General features: G+C 41.6%; 1 protein-coding gene across 3 annotated transcripts in view; it reads right to left on the bottom strand.

Moving 5' to 3' along the window:
- Nucleotides 1-21,790, bottom strand: part of GBE1 (1,4-alpha-glucan branching enzyme 1) — a 230,439-nt gene that overhangs the window by 142,292 nt on the left and 66,357 nt on the right. For all 3 annotated transcript variants that reach the window (XM_044294121.1, XM_044294112.1, XM_044294132.1), the window contains exons 5-6: nucleotides 10,870-10,995; nucleotides 9,590-9,725 (exon numbers count right to left, since the gene is read on the bottom strand). In XM_044294121.1, coding sequence (XP_044150056.1) covers nucleotides 9,590-9,725; nucleotides 10,870-10,995 — 262 coding nt within the window. The remainder of the gene's footprint in view (nucleotides 1-9,589; nucleotides 9,726-10,869; nucleotides 10,996-21,790) is intronic.

The raw sequence follows: 21,790 nt of genomic DNA, 5'->3' as shown, positions 1-21,790 counted from the left end.
GAGGAAAATAAACTGTCAGATGAAATGCAGAATGCAATAAGTAAATTTCCCATTAAAAGTGCCCTGTCTGACCCAGGAAGAAGTACAGTGGTGCCTTAAAAATATTAAAATAAACAAATCGCCAGGACCAGATGGCATAAACCCTGTATCCTAAAATAATTAAGTAATGTCATAGGAAGACCCTTATTTCTGATATTTAAGGACTCTATACTGACAGGGAGTGTTCCACAGAATTGGCGTATAGCAAATGTGGTGCCAATATTCAAAAAGGGTCCAAAGACAGAGCACGAAAACTATAGGCCGATGAGTTAACTGTTTGAAGATTAAGAGATAAGAGATGCTATCTTGGAGTACCTCAATGAAAATAAGCAAATAACGCCATATCAGCATGGCTTCATGTGGGATCGGTCATGTCAAACTAATTTAATCAATGGATGTTGTATATCTGGACTTCTCCAAAACATTTGACACTGTATTGCATGAAAGGTTAGTATATAAAATGAGAATGCTTGGACTGGGAAAAAATGTCTGTATGTGGGTAAGTTACTGGCTCAGTAATAGAAAACAGAGGGTGGTTATTAACGGTACACACTAAGATTGGGTCACTGTCACCAGTGGAGTAGCTCAGGGGTCAGTATTGGGTCCTATTCTCTTTAATATATTTATTAATGATCTTGTAGAAGGCTTGCACAGTAAAATATACATTTTTGCAAATGACACTAAACTGTGTAAAGTAATTAACACAGAAGATTACAGTATATTGCTACAGATGGATCTGGATATATTGGAGGCTTGGGCAGAGAAGTGGCAGATGAGGTTTAACACTGACAAATGTATTATTCCTTCCTATGTGCATAACCTTACAAGTCACCTGTACATTCTAAATCGTAAAACACTGGGTAACACTGACATGGAAATGACCTAGGAATTTTAGTGAACAGCAAATTAAGCTATAGAATCCAGTGTCAGGCAGCTGCTGCAAAGGCCAATAAGATAATGGGTTGCACCAAAAAGGGCATAGATGCCCATGATGAAAACATAGTCCTGCCACTTTACAAATCACTAGTCAGACCACACATGAAGTATTGTGTACAGTTCTAGGATCCTGTGAACAAGGCAGACATAGCAGAGATGGAGAGGGTTCAGAGGAGGGCAACTAAAGTAATAACTAGAATGGGACAACTACAGTACCCCGAAAGATTATCAAAATTAGGGTTATTCACTTTAGAAAAAAAAGACGACTGAGGGAAGATCAAATTACTATGTATGAATATATCAGGGGTCAGTACAGGGATCTCTCCCATCATCTATTTATCCCCAGGACTGTGACAAGGGGACATCCTCTGCATCTGGAGGAAAGAAGGTTTGTACACAAACATAGAAGAGGATTCTTTATGGTAAGAGCAGTGAGACTATGGAACTCTCTACCTGATGAGGCAGTGATGGTGAGTTCACTAAAAGAGTTCAAGAAGGGCTTGGATGAATTTCTGGAGTGTAATAATATTACAGGCTATAGCTACTAGTGAGGGGTCATTAATACAGGGAGTTATTCTGATTGGAGTCTGGAAGGAATTTTTTTCCCCATAAGTGGGGAAAATTGGCTCCGACTAGTGTTGAGCGAACTTTTGTTTTAAGTTCAGCGTCTAAAGTTCAAGTTCAGATTATCGAAGTATCCCGTTATGGATTCTAAATACCGTTATGGTCCGTGGTAGCGGAATCCATAACGGGATACTTTGATAACCCGAACCCGAACTTTAGACGCCGAACTTAAAACACAAGTTCGCTCAACACTAGCTCCTACCTCATAGGGTTTTTTTTTTTTTTTTTTTGCGTTCCTCTGGATCAACTTGCAGGATAACAGGCCTTATAAACTATGTTACTATGTTACTCCATCTGTCCATCTGGAACCAAGGAGGAAAGAAAATGGTGTGGAGCAGTGTCTTTTCCCTGGCCAACAGGGTTTAGAAAGGTTATCAAAGGTAGGGGTGGGTGGGTGGGTGTAAAATACAACCAAAAAAACAAAAACAAAAACATTTATACAGTACAGACCAAAAGTTTGGACACACCTTCTCATTCAAAGTGTTTTCTTTATTTTCATAACTATGAAAATTGTAGATTCACACTAAAGGCATCAAAAGTATGAATTAACACATGTGGAATTATATACATAACAAAAAAGTGTGAAACAACTGAAAATGTCATATTCTAGGTTCTTCAAAGTAGCCACCTTTTGCTTTGATTACTGCTTTGCACACTCTTGGCATTCTCTTGATGAGCTTCAAGAGGTAGTCACCTGAAATGGTTTTCACTTCACAGTCTTGAAGGAGTTTCCAGAGATGCTTAGCACTTGTTGGCCCTTTTGCCTTCACTCTGCGGTCCAGCTCACCCCAAACCATCTCGATTGGGTTCAGGTTCGGTGACTGTGGAGGCCAGGTCATCTGGAGCAGCACCTCATCATTCTCCTTCATGGTCAAATAGCCCTTACACAGCCTGGAGGTGTGTTTGGGGTCATTGTCCTGTTGAAAAATAAATGATGGTCCAACTAAACGCAAACCAGATGGAATAGCATGCCGCTGCAAGATGCTGTGGTAGCCATGCTGGTTCAGTATGCCTTCAATTTTGAATAAATCCCCAACAGTGTCACCAGCAAAGCACCCCCACACCATCACACCTCCTCCTCCATGCCTTACGGTGGGAACCAGGCATGTAGAGTCCATCCGTTCACCTTTTCTGCGTCGCACAAAGACACGGTGGTTGGAACCAAAGATCTCAAATTTGGACTCCTCAGACCAAAGCACAGATTTCCACTGGTCTAATGTCCATTCCTTGTGTTCTTTAGCCCAAACAAGTCTCTTCTGCTTGTTGCCTGTCCTTAGCAGTGGTTTGATAGCAGATATTCTACCATGAAGGCCTGATTCACACAGTCTCCTCTTAACAGTTGTTCTAGAGATGTGTCTGCTGCTAGAACTCTGTGTGGCATTGACCTGGTCTCTAATCTGAGCTGCTGTTAATCTGCGATTTCTGAGGCTGGTGACTCTGATGAACTTATCCTCTGCAGCAGAGGTGACTCTTGGTCTTCCTTTCCTGGGGCGGGCCGCATGTGAGCCAGTTTCTTTGAAGCACTTGATGGTTTTTGTGACTGCACTTGGGGACACTTTCAAAGTTTTCCCAATTTTTCAGACTGACTGACCTTCATTTCTTAAAGTAATGATGGCCACTCGTTTTTCTTTACTTAGAATTTGTATTATGGCAAGAAAAAAGCAGCTAAGTAAAGAAAAACGAGTGGCCATCATTACTTTAAGAAATGAAGGTCAGTCAGTCCGAAAAATTGGGAAAACTTGCAAGTGCAGTCACAAAAATCATCAAGCGCTACAAAGAAACTGGCTCACATGCGGACCGCCCCAGGAAAGGAAGACCAAGAGTCACCTCTGCTGCGGAGGACAAGTTCATCCGAGTCACCAGCCTCAGAAATTGCAAGGTTAACAGCAGCTCAGATTAGAGACCAGGTCAATGCCAAACAGAGTTCTAGCAGCAGACACATCTCTAGAACAACCGTTAAGAGGAGACTGTGTGAATCAGGCCTTCATGGTAGAATATCTGCTAGGAAACCACTGTTAAGGACAGGCAACAAGCAGAAGAGACTTGTTTGGGCTAAAGAACACAAGGAATGGACATTAGACCAGTGGAAATCTGTGCTTTGGTCTGATGAGTCCAAATTTGAGATCTTTGGTTCCAACCACTGTGTCTTTGTGCGACACGGAAAAGGTGAACAGATGGACTCTACATGCCTGGTTCCGTGAAGCATGGAGGAGGAGGTGTGATGGTGTAGGGGTGCTTTGCTGGTGACACTGTTGGGGATTTATTCAAAATTGAAGGCATACTGAACCAGCATGGCTACCACAGCATCTTGCAGAGGCATGCTATTCCATTCGGTTTGCGTTTAGTTGGACCATCCTTTTTTTTTTCAACAGGACAATGACCCCAAACACACCTCCAGGCTGTGTAAGGGCTATTTGACCATGAAGGAGAGTGATGGGGTGCTGCACCAGATGACCTGGCCTCCACAGTCACCGGACCTGAACCCAATCAAGATGGTTTGGGGTGAGCTGGACCGCAGAGTGAAGGCAAAAGAGCCAACAAGTGCCAAGAATCTCTGGGAACTCCTTCAAGACTGTTGGAAGACAATTTCAAGTGACTACCTCTTGAAGCTTATCAAGAGAATGCCAAGAGTGTGCAAAGCAGTAATCAAATCAAAAGGTGGCTACTTTGAAGAACCTAGAATATGACATATTTTCAGTTTTTTCATACATCACATTTTTGTTATGTATATAATTCCACATGTGTTAATTCATAGTTTTGATGCCTTTAGTGTGAATCTACAATTTTCATAGTCATGAAAATAAAGAAAACTCTTTGAATGAAAAGGTGTATCCAAACTTTTGGTCTGTACTGTGTGTGTGTGTGTATATATATATATATATATATATATTATTATTATTTTTTTATGTCACCCAAGCACACTCCATATAAAAAAAACTGTTCAGTAAGTACACACATGGCACTTATGTCCCTCTGCACATATCTTCACAAAATTACCAACACTAAAAAGCCACAAAATCTTCTTTAAAAGGGTTGTATCACTTCAGCAAATGGCATTTATCATGCAGTTAATACAAGGCAATTACTAATGTATTGGATTGTCCATATTGTCTCTTTTGCTAGCTTGATTAATTTTTCCATCACATTATACACTGCTCGTTTCTAGGGGTCAAGACCACCCTGTAACCCACCACCGTGGTTGTGCTTGCACACTATAGGAAAAGGAGCCTGCCTGTTTGATGGTCTGGACCACGGAAGCTTGCACAGTGCGCATGCGCAGCAGCTGCCGTGTCCCGGCCACCTCGTATCTGCACTGCAGAGGTGGCCATAACCCCTGGAAATGAGCAGTGTATAATGTGGTGGAAAAATGAATCTAGCCAGCAAAAGAGGCAATATGGACAATCACAATACATTAGTAAGTGCCTTGTATTAACTTTCTCTACATGATAAATGCCATCTGCTGAAGTGAGACAACCCCCTTAAAAAAGCCAACACCATGAAGTGACATTATTGAATTGTGATTGGAAACTGTCTTCAGTGGGTGAATTGCGGAGGATTTTCTTACTATATTCCACAATTCTAACCTTACGGTACGGTAACCCACATACGGTACTTTTGTATAGCGCTTAATATTCCATGCTGCCATCTTTCCACTTAACTATGATTCAACGATGAATATTTATAAGTTACAAAAAGATAAAAATGAATAAGAGGGAGGAAAAAAAATAATATGATGATAAACATAAAATTATTCTAGAACCAACGAGAGGCAATAGGCATAACTCCCTGCAGTAGATACAGGCGAGAATATTCAACGTAAAAAAAAAAATAATAATAATAAAAAATAAAACGTGTATAATCCAAGTTAATTTAAAACTAGCTATGTTTCATTAGAATGTAAATAGCATTGCAGGCTGCTGTCTAAAATTAAAGCCCGGCTTAATATTTTAACGTTAATGACCTTCATGTAAATGATTCAAAGGTCGCTTGGCGATGTCCTAAGGAGCCCAAACGGTAGCATTTTTCTGTTTTAATAAGATGAAAACGAGGAAGATGCAAATCCAAATCCAATTTGACTTGTGAATATTAACTATGCCCATCTGCATGTCCTGAACCTCACGTGCACTTTTGATATTTACAAGGTAGATCATGAAAGGCGGCAGAAGTAATTGATTGTTTTGTACTACACCTTACGCGCGGCCGTGGCTTCTATTCTGTAAATACATTTCAAACACATTGCACTTATATCTTTAATCATTACACATTCCTTATCACATGCAATTTCCCGAAGGAAGCTCTTGAAAAGAACAGGCATAAAAGCCTATTTTTACATTTTTTTAATTTTTTTATTTGCCTTACTCTGTGTAAAAGAAACACCTCATGAAAATATGAGGAAAAAAAAAAAGTTTTTTCCCTTTGCTGCATTTGTCGCATAGTTAATACTCCTATTTTGTGATAGGACATGAAGGAAAGCTGAAGGGACAAGGGATAACGGTTAAAGTAATAAATCCACAGAAGTTAGAACAAATCCTTCTTCAGAAAAAACTTTAATGCCTGTAAAGAGATCTTCCTTCAAACGGAGGGGAAATGATTAATATCAGTAAACGAATAACCTTCAGGTTAATAAGAGCAAAGGAAGAAAACTCCATTTTTTTTCTCCTGACTTTTGAACGTTCTGTCATAATGTTCCTGGTGAAGTGTGAACGGATTGTAATTATTCTCAGGGTGTTGATTTCAGCTTGTTATAATTAAACGTATATATGAATAGATAAAAGAGTATATATGCGGGAAAAAAAACTACTATAATCTTTGCAGCTATTTGTCTGGCCAGATTAGGGCTGCAGTAAACGATTATTTTAGAAATTGAGTATTCTATTGATTATTTTTTACGATTAATCGAGTAATCTAATAAGAAAACACGAATTAATAGACTATTTTCCTTTATAAAAACTCAGACCCCCTGCCATCAGTCCCCAACACCCTTCCCCCCTGTGCGATGCCCAAGTGCATCAGTTCCCTCCAGTGCCATCAGCTCATTCCCCCAGTGCTTTCAGCTCTTCATCACCCCAGTGCCATCAGCTGCCCCCTCAGTGCCATCAGCTGCCACCCCAGTGCCACCAGCTGCCCCCAGCTTGCCCCCCAGTGCCACTAGCTTCCCACCAGCTTGCCCCCCAGTGCCACCACCTTGCCCCCCAGTGCCACCATCTTGCCCCCCCAACTGCCCTACAGTGCCACCAACTGCCCCCCAGTGCCACCAGCTTGCACCACCAACTGCCCCCCCGTGCCCCCATCTCCCCCTCCCAGCCATGTCCCCAGCGACAGTACTTACCTTTCCTCTAGGGGCGCCGCTCCACAGCTTCTGCATCTTCTTCTCTGCGCGGCACTGCACTGATGTCCTGACGTCACACAGCGTTGGCTCATAGTGCGCGCTTATGTGCACTATGACCTGACGATGTGTTAGGAAGAAAGTGCAGCGTGGTGCAGACCAGCGGGTGACCATGGAGCGGTAAGTAATAGCAAGTGCTTTACTCCCGCTCTGTGGTCACATGACACAAACGAATCCTCGATGCAAAAAATTAGCATCGAGAATTTTTTCGTGTAGAATTACTCGATTAAATCAATTAATCGTTTCAGCCCTAGGCCAGATGATCTTAGTTTCTCTTGCAGAGGCATGGTAACATCCCTAGTGGTCTAGGCCGGTGAAGTGGTTAACCCCTTATAGACTGGCCCATTTGGAGGTCTCAATAAACAAATGTTTTATTTGTGTCAGAGTTAAATAAAATAAATAAATAAATAAATAAATAAATACTCACCCTTTTTCACCGCTCCTTCTTCCAAAGCTGCGCGCCGGTCTTCCCTGATGCTGAAATCATTTTACTGGCTGCTGCGGTGACATTCCGAGCAGACAGATTTCACTGCTGAGGCAAGTGACTGGCTGCACGGTGGCCTGTGTGCATGAAACACCACCACTACAGCCAGGGAAGGATCGAGGAAGGGGAGAAAAAAGGTAAGGATTGTTTCTTTTTTTGTCTGAGTTTTTATTAAACTCGGACAACCTCTAAAAGTAATTTTTTATTTTTTTTTCCTTTCTGTTGATCTAACTATATAAAGTCTTAGTCATTTTTTGGTGGGGGAGGGGGAGTTGAAAGATAATTTTTTTCAACTGCACCATTTTGGACTACATCTAACCTATTTATAAACTTTTTTTTTTTTTCTTTTGCTAAAATAAAAATTAATAAATCATGTTTCAAAGGAAAAAAAATAATAATAATTTTGTTGTCTTTTAGTGCTGTTTAGTTGTAATTGGTGCCAAAACTAGTTGCGGTCAAAAACACAGAACAGGCGCAGCTCTTTCCCTTATACCTCATCTCTGTGTAGGCTTCACTACAGGTTTTGGGTCACAATAACTGATGTAAATAACTGATCAAATAATTGAAGTTTGAACTCATCTTTCGCCTTTCACGGCTGAGATCAGAGTAATCATAGTAGGTGCAGGTTGTGCATTACTGTTTCCATAACTCCCATTGCAGTGAATGGGACCTATACAAACGACATAGCACAGCGAGTTACACCATTTCTGGCTGTTTGTGCAGCTCCCAGTCACTGCTATGGGAATTACGGAAACAGTGGTGCGCAGCTGTTCAGTTCTTTCTGGCTAGTTTCACATCTGTAGCTGTTCTCTGGATCCGTCATTGTTGGATACAGCCGTCGGCCCTCCGGACCCCATTGACTATAATGGGATCCGGCAGATATCTGCCCACTAGCCTGTAAATATGCCGGGAATCAGTCCGACAAAAACCTCTGCGTACAATGGTTTTTGTCCGTCCGATTCCCGGCATTCTATACCGGAACAACCTGTCAGAGGACAGCCGCAGATGTGAAACTAGCCTTACTAAGGGTGTAACCCTTTAATCACAAGATCCCTGGTGATCTAATGCACTGACCAGCCTAGGGGCTCCCAGGATAATGCAAATACCTCAATGATTGTCAAAACATCAATCCATAAATTGTTAAAAATTGAATTTGTGAAGATTCTTTTCGGCACAGTGAGGTCACTGAACTTCGAAACTTGCAAGGTCCTCTGGAGAGGGCTTGCAAGACAAATGCATATGAGGGTTTCAGTGCACCAAGGGGAGGGGCATAGCCCTTCAGTGCACCTTAGCTGTCTCTGTGCACTGAAGCCATCATTTGCATAAAAAATAAATAAAAAAAATAAAGTATTTTGTTCTTGGGAATTCCCCAATCAATTTTTCCCCAAGAAAGAGGTAATTTCAATAAGCAGGCTCAATGCTATCAGGTAGTATGATTGGTTTAATAGGGTTGATCCTGCTTGAAGGTGCTAATTTAAAGGCATAAAAACATTCAAACCATATCATTTTCCAGGTTCTAAGGAAAAGTGGAGTAAATTAACAAAATAACCTATTCTCATAATAAAAAATAAAAAAAGTATCTGCTGTCACACCCTTGCTGGTCTTCATTTACCTTGCTGTAGAAATAAGATGACTACCCAGCCAACCACTAGTGTCAGTGGTGTAGTGTCAATGGTGTACAGCTCAAAGCTGCTGAGGCCATTTCCTGGCTGCAGTGGCCATGAGGGTAGGTGGGCACATCATCCGTGCGGCAAGATAAACAAAGATCAATGGGGATTTATCAGGAGAGTATAGGTTCTCTAGTTATTTCCTTCATTTAGTAAATTTTCTTCCAATCTCGGAAAATACCTTTAAGGCCAAGACATAAAACAATGTTTACTTTCCCTCTGAAAACTAAAAGGTCTAAATTCCCCGAGGCTGAAGGGACCTAGAATAGAATAGCAGCGGAAGACTGAATGTATCAGTCAACATGAGCCTATGAGGAGTATTTCAGTCCATAAAATGTCTTTCAGGAGGAAATGACACGGGGTGAACATTTATTGCTTTAAAAATGGAACATATATTGATCAGTAGACAATGTGAGGAAGCAGCAGGCACAAACCGTTCTTTCTTCAACTTACCAAGGTCCTTTATCTTTGGTAGCACGTTGTATGTGAAATTTTTATAGGATGCTACTTTTCCTTCTGGTGATGCAATTCCAACATGAGATTCATAAATGCGGATGCTGTTGGACTTCCTTGGGCGCTCATATTTACGCTTAAAAAAATAAAATATATTATTGTAATATAACCCCCAAAATAAAGGAAATCACACAAAAAATATATATTTTAATTATTGGTATATTTGTTTAAAGGGAATGTGTCATCAGGAAATGAAAAGCACATTTTTAGGTTAAGCATATTTTAAAATGTATTGTAATTTTTACATTTCAAGATCTCGCGCCTGCGCCGTAACGGTATTCAGTCGGCGCAGGCGCACTGAGAGGCGGACGCTCGCTCGGCCGCTCCATCCTCAATGCGCCTGCGACGTCGAGTACACCCGTCTCTTCCGGTTGTACTCGATGACGTCATTGGCACAGGCGCATTGAGGATGGAGCGGCCGAGCGAGTGTCCGCCTCTCAGTGCGCCTGCACTGACTGAATACCGTTTCAGCGCAGGCGCGAGATCTTGATAGCAGACAGGACTAGCCAGAGGATGATCCAGTTCGTTGGCCCTGTCAATCAACATGCGGCGGGGGCGTCTTTAGGATAGGAGGATGCGGCTGCTACCAGCAAGTAGCCGCCCTACTTGCTGGTAGCAAGGCAATTTACATATTTTAAAAGTAAGTTTTTAACAGAATCTACTGAACCAAAATGAATAATTAGATTATGTATGCATAAATCGCAGTATAGGGATTATAAGTAAACAAAAAAAAACTGCTGGCTTCCAGCTCAGTCGCTGCCCCACCGGCTCTGCTCACGTCAACATTCTGTTTGACGTGGGGTCACGTGACCGCTCCAATCAATGCCAGTCATTGGTTGCAGAGGACACATGACCTGCATCAAAACGGATGTTGACGCAGGAACAACTGGAACCTGCAGATCGGGTGGGGCAGCGATGGAGCCGGAACCTAGCAGGGATCAGGTAAATGTGAATACCACCATGGGTCCAGTCACAATGGGGGGAGGGTCTGTACAAAATATATGCAGGGGTAAAAAAAAAAAAAAAAAAAAAAGCCTTTAAGGATCATATATCCATATCACCGATGTGTGCCCCCTGGTTAGATCATGTTTGGCAGCGATAATTGAATGAAAATAATACTTTATTTAGTATTAGTCTTTTACTAAAACCTCAAAGTTTAGTATGGACGTGCAAAGAAGCCACTTACGAAGTAAAGTTTACATAAAAATAGAAGAACTTACTGTATAAGACTCAGTTGGTTGCCAGTGAACCCAGTCATACACCACATTTTTCCCTTCCTGCAAAACGTACTTTGCCCACGGTGAAATACGGTAGATCACTTCTCCGGACTTGGTTTTGATGGCTACCTTTAAGAAAATAAATAAACAGATGGTAATTAATAACCGATGCAACATAAAATAAATTCATGTTGTTTCAGTCAGGATTTGATATTTTTTGAAAATACTGAGACCACAAATAAATCTGACCGCCTTCACTTTCATTCAATATGGTCCTCTGTACGACAATGGCTTGAGTACAACTTCAGAGGATGCACTTATGGCATAAATTTATGTTGGGGACAAATACGTTGCAAAATCTAAATGTCGTACCTGAGAATTTTGATTTGCCATGGACTTGTTACAGATTCCAACACTTGCAATGCAAAGGGTGAAATCTGCAGCAAGTCCACAAGGAAAAAAAAAAAAAAAAAAAAAAGTCTGCCATGTTACAGAAAGCGGAACAAGAGGAGCGGTGCCAGGAGCATGGACCGGGGGAAGGATATTCCATGTGGGGTGTCCGGCACATGGGGGGACATTTTATACTCTTGGAGAACCCCTTTAACAGCCTGCTATGGGCTCACATTATACCTTTATGTGCCTTTGAGGCAAACAAAAGGTTTTTTTCTCATGGGTTTCTAGCATGTTCTAGAGAAGTATAGGGTACTTGACAAACACACACTATACACAGCAGTAGAAAGTGACTGTAATAAGGACTAAAGAGCATCTGTCAGCAAGATCAACCCTATGAAACTAGGCATACATGCGGATAAAAACGGTATCCTTATTAGGACCCTCCGTGGCCCCATTACTGAGAAAACTGCATGTTTATTACAATGCTGCTCACCATTATTGGCACTCAATTTTTTTCACAGATTGCACAATATCATCTGAAATAAATTGATATGTACCAAAGTTATATCCTCATGATTTTTAATTAGTGGTCCAAAGTAATACAATAAAATATTGTTTTACATGGAAATTCAAAGAAGAAGCAGAATAAACAGCATGCACCAATAAAGGCACCCCTAATTAATACTTGGTTGCACACCTTTTGGCATGGATGACAGCCTCCAAATGTTTCTTGTAGCCATCTATAAGCTTCTTGCTCAGTTCTCATCTGGTATTTTCTCCCACTCTTCCTTTGCAGTTTGTTCAAACTCTTGCAAGTTTGCAGGGTTCCCTTTCCCAATGGCAGATTTCAGGTCACCTCAAACATTTTCAATGGGATTGAGGTCAGGACTCATTGCTAGCCATTTTAAAACAGTCAAAACATTTTTTTAACCATTCCTGTGTACTTTTGGATGTGTGCTTGGGTCCTTGTCTTGCTGGAGGACCCATGATCTTTGACTCAAAACAAGTTCTTACACTGGGTAGGACATTGTGCTCTAAAATCTCTTGATAATTCTCTGATTTCATGACTACTGTGATACGGGCAAGGCCTCCAGCAAAGCAACCCCACAGCTTTATGAAACCTCTACCATAACTATTGTTAGGGTGTTCTTTTCCTTATAAGCTTCATTGTGCCGTCAGTAAACAAATTGTTGCTTTGCATTGCCAAAAAGATAGATTTTTGTTTCATCTGTACACAGAACATTTTCCCAGAAGGATTGTGGTTTGTCAAGGTACTCTTCGGCAAAGATCAGTGGTCCTTTTTATGTCTTTTCTTCAGCAATGGTTTCTTCCTTGGTCTTCATCCATAAAGCTCTGCTTGGTTTAATGTGTGGTATATGGTACTTGTTGAAACCATGACCCCAAACTGTTCTAGGTTGGCGTTCTGGTCTTTGGATGTTTGACGTGGTGTTTTTTCCACCATTTGCACCAACCGTCGAAGACATCTCTTGTCAAATTTCCTCTTTCCCCCACATCCAGGGAGGTTCTTGACAGTTCCATGCTTGGCAAACTTCTTAATAATATTGCACACTGTTGAAACTGGGATACCAAAATCATTCATATAGGCATGTAGAGCGGCGCCCAGGGACCCCCCTGCACTTACTGTTATACCTGGGCGCTGCTCCGTTCTCCCGGTATTGCCTGCGGTATCTTCATAGTTAGGCTCCACCAAGGGGAACCTGCCGGCGCCTCCTTCTCCCATGCTGCAGCGCTGGCCAATCACAGCGCTCAGCTCATAGCCTGAGAGGCTTTTTTCTCTCTCAGGCTATGAGCTGAGCACTGTTATTGGCCAGCGCTACAGCATGGGAGAAGGAGCCGACAGCAGGCTCCCCTCTACATGCCTGAATGAATGATTTTTAAACTTTGTCTCTCACAACAGCTAAAAATTATTAATAAAGACCAACTGAAAAAAAAAAATTTTTAGCCCCAAATGAGTAAAATGCAATCATAAAAAAGGTGTCCACAGCCTTTAAAGCGGATTTAGTAATATAATATGCTTAATATTATTTTCCAACTTGTAAAGATAAAAAAAATATATAATAATATAAAAACTCATGAAAACACTGCTGCAGCCCTCCCTACTCACATTTAATTGTCACCATCAGAGTACACTGAAGTTTTGGTTGGTGAGGGTACGGGTAAAGGATCACTGAAACGGGCAGAAGGCTCTGCTCAACTGATCACACGAGACATGAGCAGTGTACTTTCTATGATGCTACTCCAGGAACAGGCGAGAACAGCTGTGCACAGTACAATGAGCTCAGCCCTTTGCTCCTTTATTTTAATGATTTGAAGGGGGAAGGGGGATTCTGAGCCCCCAGACCAACACCAATGAAAACTTCAGATATGTTAACTCGATATGTCAGATTTTGGGAAATAAGAGGTACGCTTTAAGAATAAACATAATTTCAGGCGGCTACATGTCTTTTTAGTTTCTAACAGTGTATTTTTGCAATTTCTAACAATACATTCCTGAATACACTTCCTCCAAAGTACATGCATTGTTTCCTTATGTCGACAGTGCCGTCTGCAAGTGAAGGTCGCCATATATCTGTAAAACTCAATGACAATCCATGTCGGTTCAAGGAGACTCGTAGCCTCAAGCTCCCTATAATCAAGTCTCCAGATTTAGTTTTAGTATTGCAGGATACAGTATGTAAAAAAGTTGCTTTAGATTTAAAGTGTGCCAGTCTATCTGCTGCCTCGAGCAGCCACTTTTATCAGTCTATCACTTTAGAACTGAAGATAAATGCACTGGTCAGTAGAGATTTATAGCTCTTAGCCCTTAGCCTCAAAAACAATTTCAGGGAATAATACAGCATTTTGGAATGCAAAAAAAAAAAAAAAAAAGACACGATTCAAGCTAAATCCTTGAATTTGAAAAGAATCTGATACAAGAGAAAAATAATGACATTCTGAACAAAAGTTTTATTATGTTTTTTCACAAAGCAAGCTAATGCGAATTACATTATGGCCCTTCTGTCATTAAAACCTTAAAGAGATATTCCAGTATTTTAATACTGATCAGCAGGGAACCAGCACCCCACACCCCCGCCGATCAGCTGTTCCCGAGTAGCCCTGGCACAGTGCAGTGAACGGAGCTACTCACTGCAATGCTGCTGCCAGTGAAGTGAATGGGAGCAGTGCTGCAGTAATAGCTCCATCCATTACACAGCGGATGCAGCTGTGTATTTCCAGGGCCGGAGCTACATCCGAAAGGCTGATCGGTGGGGTGTCAGACTGAGGATAGGCCATCAATAGAAAAATCCTGGAATACCTCTTTAAAAGGCACAGTTGACTGGTAGTTATTGGATGTAATCAATTTCATGGTAGATCATATCAGAAAATTGACAGTTTCTCTGTAAAGCCTGCATATCTAATTCCAGAGGTGTCCCGCTCATACAGCAATCTTCCTACCAAAGTTTACACCACAATATGACATGCACAGATTGAAAGGCGTTGTCCAGGCTTCGTCATCAATATCAGATCGGCAGGGCCCCGAAACCCAGCACCCCTGCCAATCAGCTGTATGGGGAGATGGCGCGCACAGTGTGTACGTGCTTGTCTCCCTTCTCTCTTCCTGTCCGCTGCTGCTGTTCCACGGACATACAGCTGACAAGAAGAGAGATGGCATGTCTCCCCATACAGCTGACACCCGGCACCCCAGACAACCCCTTTAAGACCCTTTTCGCCTAACAAATCAAAACTTGGAGAGATGGGCAAGACAGGCAGATAATTGCCCCATGCACCCTTGTATGTACTACCCACTGCACTAGTAAAGTGCAGTTCACAGCGGGTCTGCTGTGTATGAAACACAAGTGTTGTACGCAAATACTTATACAACAAACTTGGATTTGAGGGAAAGTACTGAAAAAAAAATAGGGAAGTTACTAAGCAAAATGCACCAGAATGCTGGCTCAGTTTGTGGCAAAAATCTGGCTGCACGCCTTGTGCCTCACTGGACCGTTTTGAGAAGTATCTAGAAAACGGATTGTGGTTAGAAAGATTCTTAAAGGGAACCTGTCATCGTGAAAATGCTAAATATTCTGGCAGTGACATGTTGTAGAGCAGAAGGAGCTGAGCAGATTGGAATATAGTTAATGGAAAAATATTCAGTACAATATATATTTTATTCATTTATATTGATTTACATAATTATAGAGGGAAGGCTGTCAATCACTGATTGGACCACCTTCTGGACTTCAAAGCTCAGATGAGCAGGAATATGAATGAATAAATTCTGATTTAACCACTGAGGAAGGGGTGTATACCCTGAAAAGCGTCTGGATCAGTTGGGACAGTGTGCCGTTCCCCAAGAAACCAGGAGTCGCCTATAGGAAAATACTATGGTCGGGGTGATTTTCGCACTTGGATTATTATCTTTGTCTCGAATTAGAGGCTGTACTATCAAGAAGGATCGACAATTCCACTACTGTTTTAGCCGAGGAGTCACGTGAGACGTCACGTTCGAGACTCCATACCACGTGGGACGCCGCGTTTGGGTAAGATCGGCTGTATCTTCGATTCAGCATATCAAGCTGGTGACAGAACAGGGTAAGAGACTCCTTTCACGATCATTGATATATCGGATCATCCGAATATACTGGAGGACTTAATTCGGACAGTACACAGTACGATATTATCTGATAGAGGTAGATCGTGTATGCGAACTGTCTGGAGCCTGATACGGACGGAGATAGGAACGAACTTTCCAAGTGTATTAATATCTCCTGCGATTATTTACACAGAGAAATATTGTGGGGACTGCCGAACATTCGCAAATACGAATAGTGATAATCCTTGAATTATTACGATTGTCTGGCGAATTTTCAGGGCCCCTATTCATTGGGTATTTATTTTATTGTATGGATGTTTTTATTGTTTGATGCTTTGGCTTTTTATGATATAATGGATTAAATAATATTTAGCCATTATCCACTTGCTGTCTTCATTCCCATATACGGAAAGCCCCTCATTTGTCTATATTTTTCCTTGGTCTATTCGTGCGGTCTGGGTGGACTGAGAGGTGAGTACCCTTATCCATTTGGTCTATAGGTTGAGTCGCTGTTCTCCATTTTTTCTCCAAATTATGATTTAAACTGAATATTTTCCAATGACACTAGCCACAGGAGCGCTTGTTTTTTTGAAGGACATGTTTTTATAATGGCACCATTTAATTTACTACATCTTGTATTGAACATGGAGAAACAATCTTTCAGGATGAAAATAATGCAAGTAGGATTTTTTAAGTTATTTTTACAGTGTCCACTGCACACTAAAAAGGGAGGAGGATTTAAGTTCTAGACTTGACAGCGGCAAATCAATGGATGTCATATATCTGGACTTCTCCAAAGCATTTGACACTGTACCACATTAAAGGTTAGTATGTAAAATGAGAATGCTCGGACTGGGAGAAAACGTCTGTATGTGGGTAAGTAACTGGCTCAGTGATAGAAAACAGAGGGTGGTTATTATCGGTACTCACTCAGATTGGGTCACTGTCAGTGGGGTACCTCAGGGTTCAGTATTGGGCCCTATTCTCTTCAATATACTGTATTTATTAATGATCTTGTAGAAGGCTTGCACAGTAAAATATAAATTTTTGCAGATGACACTAAACTGTGTAAAGTAATTAACACAGAAGAGGACAGTATACTGCTACAGGGATCTGGATAGATTGGAGGCTTGGGCAGATAAGTTGAAGATGAGGTTTAACACTGACAAATGTAAGATTATGCACATGGGAAGGAATAATGCAAGTCACCAATACATACTAAAAGGCAAAACACAAGGTAACACTGACATGGAAAAGGACTGAGGGTACTTTCACACTAGTGTTAAAGTTTTCCGGTATTGAGTTCCGTCACAGGGGCTCAATACCGGAAAAAAAAGTTTCAGTTTATCCTAATGCATTCTGAATGGAAAGCAATCCGTTCAGTATGCATCAGGATGTCTTCTGTTCCGTCCCTTTTACAGTATTTGGCTGGAGAAAATACTGCAGCATGCTGCAGTATTTTCTCCAGCCAAAATTCCGGAACACTTGCCGGAATACGGATCCGACATTAGTTTCCATTGAAATGTATTAATGCCGCATCCAGTACAAAGTGTTCAGGAAATTGCCGCATTGACGGATCGGGCTTCACAGTCTGCGCATGCACAGACCTTTAAAAATGTGAAAGAAATAAATACCGGATCCATTTTTCCGGATCACACGGAGAGACGGATCCGGTATTTCAATGCATTTGTCAGACGGATCCGGAAACAAATGATCTCTGTTTGCATGCGGATTTCCTGATTCGGCAGGCAATCCGCGAACGGAACTGCCTGGCGGATTCTTCTAACACTAGTGTGAAAGTACCCTTAGAAGTTTTAATAGACAGCAAACTAAGCTGCAGAAACCAGTGTCAGGCAGCTGCTGCCAAGGCCAATACGATAATGGGTTGCATCAAAAAGGGCATAGATGCCCCTCATGAGAACATAGTCCTACCACTTTACAAATTACTGGTCAGACCACACATGGAGGACTGTGTACAGTTCTGGTCTCCTGTGAACAAGACAGACATAGCCGAGCTGGAGAGGACAACTAAACTAATAACTGGAATGGGTGGCTACAGGACCCTGAAAGATTATCAAAATTGGGGTTATTCACTTTAGAAAAAAGACGATTGAGGGGAGATCTAATAACTATGTTTAAATATATCAGGGGTCAGTACAGAGATCTCTCCCATCATCTATTTATCCCCAGGACTGTGACGAGGGGACATCCTCTGCGTCTGGAGGAAAGAAGGTTTGTACACAAACATAGAAGAGGATTCTTTACGGTAAGAGCAGTGAGACTATGGAACTCTCTGCCTGAGGAGGTGGTGATGGTGAGTGCAATAAAAGAGTTCAGGAGGGGCCTGGGTGTATTTCTGGAGTGTAAGGGCTCTTTCACACCTGCGTTCTTTTCTTCCGGCATAGAGTTCCGTCGTCGGGGCTCTATGCCGGAAGAATCAGGATTATCCCAATGCATTCTGAATGGATAGAAATCCGTTCAGGATGCATCAGGATGTCTTCAGTTCCGGACCGGAACGTTTTTTGGCCGGAGAAAATACCGCAGCATGCTGCGCTTTTTGCTCCGGCCAAAAATCCTGAAGACTTGCCACAAGGCCGGATCCGGAATTAATGCCCATTGAAAGGCATTGATCCGGATCCGGCCTTAAGCTAAACGTCATTTTGGCACATTGCCGGATCCGACGTTTAGCTTTTTCCTCAATGGTTACCATGGCTGCCGGGACGCTAAAGTCCTGGCAGCCATGGTAAAGTGTAGTGGGGAGCAGCATACTTACCGTCCGTGCGGCTCCCGGGGCGCTCCAGAGTGACGTCAGGGCGCCCCAAGCGCATGGATCACGTGATAGCATGGCACGTCATCCATGCGCATGGGGCGCTCTGACGTCATTCTGGAGCTCCCCAGGAGCCGCACGGACTGTAAGTATGCCGCTCCCCCGCTCCCCACTACTACTATGGCAACCAGGACTTTAATAGCGTACTGGCTGCCCTAATAACACTGAAAGCATTTTGAAGACGGATCAGTCTTTAAATGCTTTCAGTTCACTTGCGTTTTTCCGGATCCGGCGTGTAATTCCGGCAAGTGGAGTACACGCCGGATCCGGACAACGCAAGTGTGAAAGAGGCCTAAGATTAAAGGCTATAGTTACTAGAGGGGTCGTTGATTTAGGGAGCTATTCTGATTGGAGTCAGACATTTATTTTGCTTAAAGTGAGGAAAATTTGCTTCTATCGCGCAAGTTTTTTGCCTTCCTCTGGATCAACTTGCAGGATAACAGGCTGAACTGGATGGACAGATGTATTTTTTCCGCATTATAAACTATGTTAATATGTAAAGAGGACATGAAAACCCTACTCTGTACACTATTACGGCAATACCAAATTTATAGTTTTATTACTTTTGAAAAAAATAAAAACCTTATTCTCACACCCATCATTTTTATGTCAGCAGAGATATGTTAGTTTTTTTTTTTAATCATTATTTAATTTTTAGGAACAAGCTCCAGTTTTTATTGTTACCATTATGGGATACATACAACTTTTTGATCACTTTTTAGTCATATTTTCTATACCAAAGACTACTAATACTATGCTACTGCAATCTATGAGAATTCTATGTTTTCCTGCTGCAGAAGATTACCATGGCACATCTGGGAGCCTTCACAAGGCCCCAGTCTGGCATGAAAATCAAATGGTACCCTGCAATTTTAATCAAGGGGGTCGACTGAGGGCAAGAGGGACCCTCCCCCCTTCTTCTGACTAATCGATCAGATGCCAGGATCACTTTTAAACATGCCATCTTTAAAACTCACTGTACATGTACGGTGCAGATTGCAAAGAGGTTGAAGAAGGAAACATCTGTGCATTACCAAGAGCATCTCTGTGGAAAGGTTCAGCAAAGTTACAAAAAGGTTGCTTTTTTTGAAGAGCCATTTAAGACAGTTTCCTGACATTTTTTTCCCATCTCTTGGAATTTTTCTTTAAATGACAACATACTCTGCACGTAGAATTTTTTCATGCATTTTCCTATAAACTCATTTATACGGAAAAATGTATGAAAAACATTCCAAAAAATTGTGTAAAAACAAAAATAAAACATATCTGTAAAGAATAAATCAAGGCAACTGGACGTACTGTAGATTTCTTGAAAACGTTTTACTCGTTCTTCCAACGAGCTTTCTCAAATCTGAGTGACTGTACAAAAATTCTGGGAATAAATATGTAACTGAATCCACATCTGGTAATTATACCCAGCATTGGGTTAAAGGTGTTGATCCCATTATCCTAATTGGAGTCAGTAGGTGATAAAGACTTCCCAGAAAAAGGTGTCAAGACAGCATTGTATGTGGCAGACAATAGATGTCTAACCCCCCCCCGCCTCTATTCAAGCTTGGCTTCTCCATTTTTACGTAGATGGCCTCCTTCACACCTCGTTTGTTCCAATCGACCTCCTTATCCAAAACACGTACTTGACTGTCTTCAAAGGTGTGACCTGTTCCTTTTAGATGTAAGTACACGGCTGAATCTTGACCAGAGGTTTTGGCTCTTCTTCTATGCTGAGCCATACGCTGATGTAGTTGTTGTTTTGTTTCGCTGATATACAGTTCTGAGCATTCCCCATTGCACTGGACTGCGTACACAATGTTGTCCATCTTGTGTTTAGGCGTTGGGTCTTTGGGGTGACCCAGTTGTTGCCTCAGTGTGTTGCTGGGTTTAAAGCAAACAGGAATGTGATGTTTATTAAAAATCCTTTAGAGTTTCTCAGACACCCCAGCTACATATGGGATAACCATATTCTTGTGTCTGTCATGCTTCTCGCCCTCACTGGTAGTCTTGGTGTTCTTACTTCTCCTTCCTTCTGTTGACAAAGGCCCAAACTAGATACCCACAAGTTTTAAGTGCCCCTCTGAGGTGTTTGAGTTCCTTCGCCTTGGCCTCTGTGCTGGTGGGGATTTTCTCTGCCCGGTGGTGTAGAGTCTGGATGACTCCCAGTTTGTGGTCTAGAGGATGGTGGGAATCAAATAGCAGGTACTGGTCTGTGTGTGTTGGTTTTCGATAGACCTCTATTCCCAGCTTTCTTCCCTCTTCCACTGTTATAAGACAGTCCAGAAACGCCAGTTTGTTGTTCTGCATATCTATCCGCGTGAAATTAATGTTACGATCCACTGAGTTGATGTGGTCGGTGAAAGCCTGTAACTCTTGGGTTAAAATTCATAAACAAGTGTCATCCACATATCTGAACCAATGACTCGGTGAAATTCCCTGGAAAGTGGTCAGGGCTTTCCCTTCTACTTCCTCCATATACAGGTTCGCTACAATAGGAGAGACTGGCGATCCCATAGCACAGCCATGTTTTTGCTTGTAGAACTTGTCCTTAAACTTGAAGTATAAAATGTCATTTTTATAAGAAAAATGTAATTTTTTTTTTATTTAGTTTTTCAATGCAGATAACAGAACACAATGTGGTTGGTGGCACCCTGCTCCAGGAAGGTGATTTCTAGAGTCTGTTAGATACAAATAAGTCTTTACAAACTTTTTTTAAAATTACTTCAATTTCGAAATTGCAAAACTATAAAGCAGAAGACATGTTGTTATGTTGTGTCATCGTTAACAATATTTGGAATGACTTTTCCCCATGAAAACAGTGTACATAATTAGGAGAGCGCCGATGAGGAATACATCTCCAGGTTATAATGCAACAATTTGCCAGGATTGTATATGCACTTTGATTTCTAAAGAAAATGTAAAATAGTAGAGATAACCATTTTTTTCCCTGCAGGGTAAGCAAGTCATTATACTAAAATGCAATTTTGCCATACAGACATAAGCTATGTAGATACTTTTTGGAAGAGTTCAACTAATCAAGGTAGCGTACTGTGTAACAGGTGTAATTTGTTAGCGCTTAAAAGGATGCAGGTTAAGACCCAACATAAAATCTTTACAAG

This window comes from Bufo gargarizans, chromosome 1, assembly GCF_014858855.1.
Source record: "Bufo gargarizans isolate SCDJY-AF-19 chromosome 1, ASM1485885v1, whole genome shotgun sequence".
NCBI lineage: Eukaryota > Metazoa > Chordata > Amphibia > Anura > Bufonidae > Bufo > Bufo gargarizans.
The sequence above is the reverse complement of the archived record's forward strand: the minus strand, read 5'-3'. Positions and strand labels throughout refer to the sequence as shown.